General features: G+C 35.4%; 1 protein-coding gene across 1 annotated transcript in view; it reads left to right on the top strand.

The window, feature by feature from the left end:
- The window catches only part of COG5 (component of oligomeric golgi complex 5), a 3,265,454-nt gene extending 3,253,469 nt beyond the window's left edge, over positions 1-11,985 (top strand). Inside the window, exon 22 of the mRNA XM_044088540.1 lies at positions 6,862-11,985. Coding sequence (XP_043944475.1) covers positions 6,862-6,976 — 115 coding nt within the window. The 3' untranslated portion in view covers positions 6,977-11,985. The remainder of the gene's footprint in view (positions 1-6,861) is intronic.
- The last annotated feature ends 274 nt before the right edge of the window (positions 11,986-12,259 follow it).

Genomic DNA, 12,259 nt, shown 5'->3' with positions numbered 1-12,259 from the left:
GAGATGAATTATGAGACTAGCAATTAGGTAGGCTTCTTAGCTGTTTTGCATGGATGGATTAGAGAGAAAAAAAACAGCATCTTTTGAGATGTAGGTGTTTGTGCATTGATGTACTGCAAAATGTAAAAATAAAATCCAAATAATTATTGAGTGTAGAAGTAAAGCAGTATGCACATATTAGTGTTTATGGTAAATGGGACAAAATAGCCAGGTAATAGGACATTGGAATCTGGTGCCATATTTTGGTTGGTTGTTCTTCAGTTTGCGTTTGAAAGTTGGCATCCCACAATTCCATTGGAGTGGGTGGGGTTACATAATTATGTATGCAAATTAGATGCTAATCAGCGTACAGATTTGTACCTATTTTTCATGGGCCTTGTCCAGATTTTTGATGTTGCCAGGTTGAGAGGTATGTATACCACACAATCACTCATAATGTTGTGTCTTTCGGCTTTTCCCTGTTAGGGGTCGCCACAGCGGAACTCCGGTCCACTAATGATTGGTAGTTGATTTTTACATGCTGAGTTACCAGCCCTGACGCACAACCTTCAACGAAGGTACGCCCATTCACGCATGTCTCCATGCAGAAGACGCTCTAGCTGAGAATTGAACCGGACAGCGTCTTACTGTGAGGCGACAACGCTACCGCAGCACCACTACCGCGGGACCACACAATCACTCATAATAAATACAAATAAAAAATGAAAATACAAATAATTAATTCAATAATTTCATTTTGTAAAAAGACTACACTATAATTTCATAAACGGGCTACCAGGACAGGCTTAATGGGAATGCTACCATTTAATCCTGGATATGTGGTAGCATCTAACAATAGCTGCCACTTCACCTCTTTTTTCCCCAATATACTCTTAATGTTACCACCCCTTGGATTATTAAAGACTTAAAAGACATGTAATTTAACAAAGGAGGAGAATGATATACTTAGAAAATTTAGGAAATGGTAAAACAATAAAGACTTATTATTGAAAAAAAAAAGAAAATTTAGGGAAGATATTAATGTTAGAATTATGAAACAGACAAGGGAGGGGTGTTGGTGATTTTTGATGCATACGAGTATGTTAACGGAATGTATGAAATATTGCAACAATCTGGGAATTATGAAGCTATATCATTAAATGAAATACATATTGCATACAGATGAATAGATATGTATATATAGAAATATTTACTAGGTGATAGAATTAGCTTGGAAGAGTATGAATACATGAAAGTGGATTTTCCCAAGATGGCTACTATCGTAGGGATTCCTAAGATACACAAGGACATCGACAACCCCCCCTTTAGACCTATTATCTCGGGGAGTCAGTCCAAAACCTTTCATATAGATAAGGCTATAGACATATGGCTTAAGCACATTTATAGTAATGTTCATCATGTACTTAAAGATTCCTGGGATTTTTTGGGGAGACTTAGTAAAGACATTTGGAAAAAGGACTTGATCTTTATAACTATAGATATAGTAGATCTGTTTTCCTGTATCCCTAAACAAGAAGGCTTGGATGGTTTTTACTTACAACAGTATTCTTAAATATGCCAAATTGAAAAATGACAGACTCAATCTAATTGTAGAGTGTATGTCTATAATTCTGGATAATAATTTTATTTTTTACGAGGGAGAATATTATAAATAGACCAAAGGTGTGGCCAAGGGGGCAGCATGTGCCCCCATTTTTTCCAGTCTTGTAATGATTGATTGGGAAGAAAAACATTTATTTAATAGAAGATATTATAAGGTTATACACTAGATTTCTGGATGATATTTTTTTGTGGGATGGTCCTCAGGAAAGCATTAATCCCTTTATTAGTTATATTATATATATATTTTTGAAATGTATGCATAGAGTAGAAAAAGAGAGTATAGCATACCTGGATACACTTATTATTAGCACCCCTTCTGGGTTTAATTCCAGGATTTTTGGGAAGACAACTTTTAGTAACAATTATTTAGAATATGAGCGCAATCATCCGAGGAAATTGTTAAGAAATATATTTAAGGGACAATATATTAGAGCTGCAAGGATGACTTCAAATTATGATGATATGATCCAGGAAATTCAGTACATTAGTTCCCTATTCGTGGAGAGAGGATATCCACAGAGTTTAATTAAAGATGTAGCTAATTTTGTATGTAAGGAATGTAAAGAATGGGGTAAGAAATACAAGCCCTTATTAGGAATTAGCACCTCATTGAAATAGATAGGTTTAGAGTGCAACAACACTGCATATTTCAATAGAGCCTATATTGTTAAATATGGGCCTTATGCAAACAATGTTAAGTGTTTAATTTGTGATAGTTGGAATATTCTAAAAGATGACGAAGATATTTGCCATTTGTTAGATGATAAACTAACTTTTGTCTACAAAATGGATAGGAATATCAAAGGCACCTTGGAAAAAGGTAGTGACAAGATAGGACATGCACGTAAATGTGGTAGTTGCAATTATTGCCAGTATATTCTAGAGAAAGATAGCATTATGCTAGATAATTTGAATAAATCCAAAATTATTTTTAAAAATGGGAATTGTAATAGCAAGCATGTAGTATACCTAGCGAAATGTCTGACATGCTCAGGATACTACATAGGTAAGACAGATAGACTGTTCAAAAACATAATGTATGACCACCTATACAACGTTAGAAAAAAGGACATGAATAATGCCCTTTATAGACATGCAGCAAGCAAGAGGAATGATCATTTATTTAAATTTGCCATTGTGGAACAAGTCTTTAGTAATCCAAGGGGTGGTAACATTAAGAGTATATTGAGGGAAAAAGAGGTGAAGTGGCAGCTATTGTTAGATGCCACCACATATCCAGGATTAAATGACAGCATTCCCATTAAGCCTGTCCTGGTAGCCCGTTTATGAAATTATAGTGTAGTCTTCTTGCAAAATGAAGTTATTGAATTAATTATTTGAGTTTTCATTTTTATTTGTATTTATTATGAGTGATTGTGTGGTATAGGAGGTTTTAACAATTCATATGTTTTACAAGATAAATAGGTTTATATATTTATGTGTCTCTTTAAAAGTAAAATAGATGTTCATTGGCTGTTATTTATTGGTGCCAATATTTAATTTTATAAAGCAGTTTGTTCACAGCATTTATGTATTCTGAGGAAGTCAACATTGGTGTTAATGAAAGCCCTAAATCCCTTGTTTTTTATGTAATAAATCAGCTCGTGACAAATGTCTAGTTATTTTTATATTATAGTGTGATCCACAGTGTTCGTCAGTGAGCGTGTTTGGACATTATCATTTGGGTATTTACTAGTTTATTCCTGATAAGCTTTAGTGTGATTTTATAGTTTTCCTTCTAATAAATGTCCAAGGCTTTTTGACAACCATTTCTTAGCTTTAGAAATATTCTTATAAACCATTCTTTTCTTTCTTTGGGTTAATTCCTTCCAGAGGAAGTCCAGCACCTTCTGACAATGTGGCCCTGTGTTATCAAAATCATCACCTACTAGAACATCTTCTAGAGCATCATCAGATACTTCCATCTACTTGTCTCTCTTCCAAGTTCAATTGACCCTGCCTTATAGCCCTTGAAAAAGTGTTCCTCCAATGCCCTTAATTGTAGTATACTACCCTGTCAGGTAATGTTTCTGCTAAAAACATCAAACTTAACTATTGCAAAGGCAGATGCTGCATCAGATAGTTTCACTACCTTCTTATAGAATAGGGTATAAGCCCTTGTGATAAATTGGAACATCAGTTGTTTTAAGACAACCTTGCACTACTGTGTTGCTCTTTGTACTAAATCCATTACATGTTTTCTTTTATTCCCCGACTTGTTGCTGTGGACATCTGAACTATTCATACTCAGTCTCATTACGTTGGAAACATTTTCCTCCAACACCTTGTCATGCACCTGGGACAGTGCTGTTCTCTTTTGCCTGTGTTGTCAATTTTGTGGTTTAGATTGTCCCTATGAGCTCCCTTGTACTCAGTTGTGGTACTGAGTACCCCCTTTATATGCAGTTTTGCCCTGCTGGGTAGATAGAGATAACCCTTTTTCTATTTTTTTAAAAGTGTTACAGTCCTGATCTGCTGACTAGATTGTGTCCTCGGGCAAAAGTACTGAGTGTTTGTGCTATTACAATAAGGTATTCTAACATTTCAAGCATAGTGACTTTAACGTTCATTTAACCATATATGAAAGTAAGTGCTTATTGTCATGACATAATGACATCTGTGCTTGCTTAGGTTTCTTAAAATTTCAAATGTAGTGACCTGATATCCACAAGCACACCTATGAAAGTGTTTTTTTTTCTGTCATATAATCATTGTCATTGTCACTTGCCTTTTTCTAACCTCTGATTTTTTTTCTTATAAGTTTCGGGAGTAAACCTGATGTTTTTTTCCTTGTAAGTTTCAGGAGTAAACCTAAGATATTTGAACAGGACATTTCTCATCCTTAAATAGTGAAAACAACTGACATCCTTCATTTTCGATGTAGCATGCATTGCCATACCTAGTAACACAAGAGTTAAAAACCTCAGTAATTGTCCTTTGTCAAGTTGTTGTTGATTACACACCCTTTCAGATACCTTAAAACTATCAAAGTCATTCCCCACTTTATATTTTGGAAACATTTTGGTACTAACCTTGGCTCTGAGTTCAGATTTCCCCCTATTTCTCACATGCATTTGATAAAGTGCCAACATCTTTTGCTCACATTGATGCTGCTTTTCTCTTTTCTCAGGCTGTTTAAATCTTTCATCTGCTATGACCCCCAAATGTTTCATCTTCAGCTCTAGTCTCTAACACCAGTAGGGTTCAGAGATAATTTGAGGATGGACAGAGTTGCTTTGCCACATTCTCTGCATTTGCAGCTGCTGTCTAGTTGTGTACAATTTTAGTAGGCTGGGTTTCAGCTCTCCACAAGGATGTTATTATTCCCCTCTTGAACATTCAGGAATACAAAATTCCTTTGCATTTTTTTGCACTGCTTTTTCACTTGTGATACTGCCATTTTTGCATACTCCACAAAATTAATTTTGGTAGCTTCTTACTACTCTGACTAGAAAAGAAAATAAATGCTTTGCAGGATGTACTATTGTATGTTTAGCTTGTGGCTACAAGGATATGCACACTTGATTGTTGGATCTAAAGTAAATGTGCACTGCTGCCTTGAGTAATGAACAACACTTGCCACACTCAAATACTTTTTATAATCTACAGCTGCAGATTAGAATTATAATCACTGGCTGCCAGGATTTCACCCATCTCGGACTGAACTCAGTGCCTGACATTGCTGTCTTAACAGCAGTAATTAGAACTTGACCAGAATGGTTTTGCACATGTATATACTTACACACGCACACACACTGTTCTGCAGAAGGAGGAAAGGTGAATTGTAGGTCTACAGCACCTGTGGCCTCCCTTATAAGGTGTATGATATGCTGCCACCAGTTAGTCAAAACTAACTATAGCAAGAACATACCTTACTCTTTACACTTAAAATAAGACAACCTTTAAATATTCAGATAGTAGTAACTAGCTGTGAACAGTAACCCTTCATACACAGACACTACCCAGTTGTAGGTATCAGTAAAATGCATAAACCTTTAAACTGGTAACCAGACATTAGTCACAAGCATCATTCAAAGTTAAATAACACATTTTTTATTTAAACTAAATATGGCATTTATTTTGCAAATAGATATGGAAACAGTATGTAACATACAAGGAACTGAATATAAAACACAGAATGATAATAAAAAATAGCAAACATCTAAATTAGAAAATTGCCTCTGGCTTTTAAATCTAAAATAGAATTTTCAGAGTCCTTACAAGTTGTGTGATAAAACACGAGCTCTGTCTCCAACATGTGTGTCAGCAGGATTTTACACATTTTTTCACATATTGTACTGTACTGAAAAGGCAAGTACAGCACATCTTCTGCTTTTATCTTTTAAAAAAAGTTTTTTGCACATACATTACTAATACAGCTTGTTCAGTTTTCATGCATTTTTCTTGAGAAAAAAACAGATTCTGAGCGTGTTAGAATAAGGGTAGTTAAAAAAGATTTTCTTGTATACCTTATGATTCTACACCTGTCAGTTATCAGGCCTATTCCATCAACTAGACTCATTCTTTCCTTGTCCTAGGTATTCTACAGTGAGGTGAGAGATGGCCAAAGAAGACCACCATACAGGCAGCCTTTATTGGTAGTCTGTGTCTTTATCAGCATCCCCACATGGTTGCATTTTCAGCATAGTTCATGCCCCTTCCCCTGATGGGAGGGCAACCCACATTACAGTGGAAGTTACTACACTTTCCTCATGCAAGTGCATGTGACCATACACCTACAATAAGGGTTGTCTTCTTCATGACATGATGGGCTGAAAGCCTGACCGTAGGCCATTCTTTGCATTGCTGATACTTCTTTGAAGGATTATACGATTGAATGATCCCATTCTACCCCACCCCCAAGAATGGGCATATCCATTCTCCCCAATCGAGGTCCTGCAGTCACCCAAGCCACTAATCAAACTCAAGCTGCCTGGGCTGTAGTTAGGGCATTATCCCTCTACACCAACAGAGCTAGATTAATTGAAACATATATAAAATAAGTTAAAGACACATTTCAAGTAACTGTTGCATATTCTGTATTGTGATAAAAGGGGATGTCTTTGCACTGCTAAGTTGTAGTTATATTACTTGAGAAGGAATTGAGTGGTACAGCATTACATACATTTATGTAAGCGTGTTCCTTTGTAAATTCTTTGTTTGATTGCCTGTTATATTGACTCTGATCTAACAAATGACATGAAAAAGTTTATCTGTTTGTAAAAGATCACTGAAAAACGTTTACATTTTTTTCTTTAGGAGCTCCTTGGAAGCCTACGTACAGGCAGTGCGAGCAAGAGAAGGAAAAGAGTTTGCACCTGTTTACCCCATCATGCTTCAGCTTCTTCAGAAAGCAATGTCTGCTGTGCTGTAGTGTCTGAAATAGTCTGTTAAAATCTGATTGTTTTCAAGAACTTGTTTTAGAAAAGTCTATACCAAATGTCCTCTCAGCAGTTGCTGACAGTAAATTTTGGTGGCAAGAATAGGGAATGCTCTGAATTCTTTGTATATATATTTCTTCCGCTAAGTGTACACTTCGGTTTCTGATTCTTTGTTGATAAGTCCCAATGTACAAGGGGAAAATGACATTTTCTGCTGGGATGATAAGTGTAATTTGAAATGGTAGTTTAAGAATGTCAACCTCTGAATTGCAGCTATATTCTGTAGCCATGCCTTATGTACATTGAAGGAGAAGGTGCTGAATCTTATAGTTTGATTTAGCATGAGAAACTTTTCTTAAGGTTAGGTTTCAACTTTATAAGTGTTGCATCTGTACATCAGTTTACTGACCCTAGTAGACAGCTCTAATTTACACTCTTTTGCAGAGCACTGCTTTAAAAATTCTGTAATGTAGTGTCTTTATTTTACAGCCAGAAAATTTTATAGCAGAATACATATGATTTTCTTTGATTTGGGAAGAACATAATGTGTTACAGGTAGCATGTACTTCACTTTTCAGAGTAATTTGTGATGTAGTAATATTGAAAGTGTTATATGTACCCCGGTGTTGAATTCCAAATAAAACTTGAGGGCAGAGCCTTTATGGTTTATATAGGCATCTGATACTATGGAGTATACATTACATTTATCCAAATATATACCACATTGTTTATGTAACATTTCATACCACTGCAAGCATTTACAAAAAAAAGCTTGTGAGCTGTACACAGATTTAGTTTCCAGATCTCTTCAGCACTGTCATGGATCAGGGTGCATTTTTTATGTTTTGATTTTAAAATTGAAGTAAACAAGATTTACTGCTGATTTACAGAAGGTGAAAAGTTCAGTGCTATAGACCTTCTAGTTCAAAATGCAGAATATTACTTGGGACGCATATATTGTGATGAAAAGTTATTGAGTTTGCCTGTAGGGAAAAGTAGTCTGCAGTTACTTTGTAAAATACATAGTGAAGCAAAGGATTGGGATAGTATGTGTTAGTAGATTTCACTTACCTAGAGGGTGGGATTTTGCTCCTGAATTTTATAGAAAGCATCTGATCCCATGACTTTATTTATATTTAAGTTTTACACATATACAGTCCTTCCTTTATTCTCTGTAATTGCTGACACATGCTTTCTTTTCTTTCCTAAAACAGTTATGTAACGTTAATGTTTAAAAAGCAAAAGTTTTACTTTTATCGAACAACAATTTGTACCCAACGAAGTGGTGTCATATCTTGGTGCATATGTATTGTAATATGCTTCTGGATATTACAGCACAGTAAGACCCAGATTTTCCTATAAAGAAAAGAAGCAGATTGTTATTCAAGCAACAGTGCTTGACAAGGTGTGTGTTATTGTGGAAATAATGCACACCCAGGGGTATTCTGAGGGACTGTGCCGCAGGCAGAGGGCTTCTACAACCCTGGAATGGATATCTACAAAATTGTTTTATTTTTTATATATTTCTGATTTAAAGTAGTACTCTACCTAATGAGTCAAACTTGTTTTAGTATGTAAAAGGAGGTGTTTTACATCAAAAATATAAAGATATTTAAGCATTTAATGTTTAGACAGACATACACAAACATTCAGAAGTACAAACATATATACATAAATGCTCACTCACACACACACACACACACACACGCACATTCACATAGAAGCACACACGCACATACACATAGAAGCACACACACACATTCAAAACCACAAACATGGATACATACACATATATACTTGTAAACAAACACGGTAATTAATAGACACTTTTTAACACTCTTTGCCCCTGTTTTTGCTGCAAAATCTTTTTTTTTTTTTTAAGCACAGTCAGGAAGTAAAGTAGCAAGAATCGCCTATTTCTTTGTTTAATTAATCCCTTCAGATAGACTGCCTGCCGGTCTCAATCCGTCTCACTCACTCACACTTACTGTGTCACGCATGCATGCAAACACACACACATCAACACAAATACACACACACGGTTTTCTTTTTTTTTAATTAAATGACCTTCATGACAGCTTAACATGCTGTCATGAAGTGACAGACTTGTTTTTCAGTGGGCATTTCCTGTACATACCTTCACTCTCCAGTCAGGATTTAATGTATAGTTCACCAATTCTCTAATAAAAGGCATGCATGCCACTGGTGTTAACATAAGGGATTGCTAGATGATATTGCCACCCAGGAAGATACTATTCCCTTTATCATTACACATTCTACTTGTGATAACTCACTTCATATTTAATCATAGTTGAAAGTGCACATGGCTGTTAGAAGTTTGTAGTTGCAGCAGACTTTCGACTTGCTGTTGATTTACTAAATTATTATCCACACCAGCTATATGTAAATAAGTGGTAATAAATTCAGAAAATATAAAGATCAATGAGTTGATACATGAACAGTACTAATTTCATCAGTAAAATACATTTCTGTTTGGGCAACAATTTTACAGCTATAGTGTGCAGTTCTAATTTAAAAGACATTCTATTGTAAAAAAAAATGTTTATTTTCTGATGTGCATTTGTTGTGTTATACCTGGAAATTGTTCCCCTTACTTCAAATTTAAATAATGCTGCCATAAATCTTCTGCCAGTCATTTTGTTTTAATTCAGAATGAAGTGTTTACTATCTGTCCTTTAATTTTCTTATAATAAACTCATTTGGTTCATTAACAAATGAAAAAAAAAATCCTAAGCTGGGCATGAGGGCACTTAGTTTGCTGAGAATAATACAAACAAATATGGAAACTTGGTGCTGGGTAAGGATTGCTTGGACAAACTATTGTGCCAATTTCCGTCTCTGTTGAATAGCTGCAGATCTTAGTTATCCAACAGCTTTTCCCCCACGTATCTGGAACAACGTTATGGCTGCCTGTGCATTTGTGAATTCCTTAAATATTTGAACCCTACTACCTCTTCAGAAATTATATTCATCCATCATCCTTTCTGTGAAGTAGTAGTTTCTTATCTTAATGAATTGATTGGTCCACTTATAAAAAAACATCTCACAGAGTGTTCCTTAAAAAAGGTTAGGATTTATATTATGTCACAATGTCAGCACATTGATGATCAAAGGTGGAGAAGAAAAATACCACTGCATTGTTGACGTATGGCTGTTGGGTGCAGTGGACACCATGACCTCTGCTGATATCATGAGACTCAAGTATAGAATATCTGACTATATAGAAAAATGGGCACTGGGTAAGTAAACATAAGCATCTGCTTGTCTCCTTTCAAAATGCTTTTTCTGTTGTTAACCACAAATTCTTGTGTACTCTGAGTATTTGCTTAGTGCAGTGACAACCTAAAGTGTGTGTGATAAGCCCACCACAATCATATTTTAAGGATCACATCCATAAGGTAGAGCAGTGTTGTAGTTTATTATAGGTGAGCTGAAAACTACGGACTTTCCATTTGAAAGGGGCACAAGGGTTGAAAAAGCTGGTGTTGATAGTTGGCTAAAATGTTAATCTGTAGGCAGGTTACTTACCAGAGAAATGAAGTGCATTATTTTTATTGAAAGATATTTCCATTTTGCATGTTCAGACTTGTACTTTACCAAATTATGTATGTTCATCTGTGCACAGCAAGGCCTTGTTTCCATCATAGGGTTCTGATGACATCAGGAACCACTAGAGCTTTTTTCTTAGAGCCCTAAAAGTGTGATTACCAGTGCTTGATTATGTTTCGATGATCTACTTTGATTAAATTATTTGTAAACTTTGTTCTAGTCATTTTTTAATAAACTTGAAAAGAATTTTCCACTGTTTAGGTGTAACAGCAAACCATTATCTCCTGCCAATGTTGTATTGACTGCCAGAGAATAAAAGGAAGCACTAGTCTTAAGTATCTGAAAAGTAGGATTGCCTGCCTTCCTTAAGGTGGTCAACTATTATATTGTGAGTAGTGGTTGTATGGCAAGTCAGCAGCCATAAAAGGATATATCAGGATCCTTCTGTAGAACATATGTCCATTGTATACTTCTACAGTGCTGGTACCAAGCCAGGAATTTGTCTCAAGTAACAGACTGAAAACTCCTAGGAGGAATTCAGAATGGTTACCGCAAAGTGTACATTATATGTACACTTTGAGTAACATTTTTGAATGAGTAGATAACAAAATCACTATGGTAGGGTTGCCCTTGAATTCAGATAAGTTACCTCAAGGTGTACAAATAGTGTACATCTTATTAACCTTTATGAATCCTCCTGTATCTGCAACAGTATAAAGGTCTGAGTCACATTTTCTCTCCCTCTGTGTATTCCCCCATACACATAATAACTGAAACAGGATTTTGTTCATCACTGCCTTTGGCCCCATTTTCTTCCATAGTAAGTTAAAAACAGATGAAATGTTGGAATTGGAGAAATCTGATGGAAAATATAAAGGGCTACATTTCCAAACGTTGTCTGCTGTAAACCAAAGCTGAAGCTGCTAGCAGTTTTATTTAAGTAATATAATTGTGTAAATAATTGTGTTTGTAAAACGCTAACACAACATAAATATATACAGGGTGTAATTCTGTTTTCTTCAGCTGATTCTTTAATAATACATTTCAGATGTTTTATGTTTAATAATTATATTCTTGCATTTCCCAGTGTACCCTAAGTTTTGCAGTCTCCATTATAAAAATAAAGTGCAGAGCCAGGTTCTGGAAACTCCAGGACCTGGTTCTGTCTCAGGTATTGAAGCTGCTGTAAGTGAGTAGAATAATGTACTCCTTTTTCATTTAGGAAGTACATTATGTTTTGACGTGTGCTATAAAGTAGAGTAGAGAATCTACTTCATTATCTCATTCGCTGAACTGGCTTTCTATTTTGCTTCAGTTTCAGTATGCAAGAAATGTATGCTGTTTCATAGTGTGACCATTGAATCAGGAATTCATGATGTACAACAGTGAAGTAAATTTAATTTCTCTTAAATAAAAACATGATTTCAGTTTTCTTTGCCTGTTGACTGTGTCATTCCTGGTGTGATTTATTTCTTGAAAAAAAATGCATGTAACTGTTACTAGAACTCAAACAAATAAAAATCTAATCTTTTCACTGGGAAAGTACAGAGACTAAGTAGAAGGTGGCAAACACAGTGGAAGAATCCCAAGATGAAATAAATCTATTAGTGACCATTTTCCAGAAATTTGTTCCATTCTGATCACCCTTCAACAAATTGTTCACCCAATGTATAAAGGGTCATACCTCCAAAGCACTCAGGCATGCT

Source organism: Protopterus annectens, chromosome 11.part0, assembly GCF_019279795.1.
Source record: "Protopterus annectens isolate FY-2018-M chromosome 11.part0, PAN1.0, whole genome shotgun sequence".
NCBI classification, from domain to species: domain Eukaryota; kingdom Metazoa; phylum Chordata; order Ceratodontiformes; family Protopteridae; genus Protopterus; species Protopterus annectens.
This window is presented reverse-complemented; position numbering and strand designations above follow the sequence as displayed.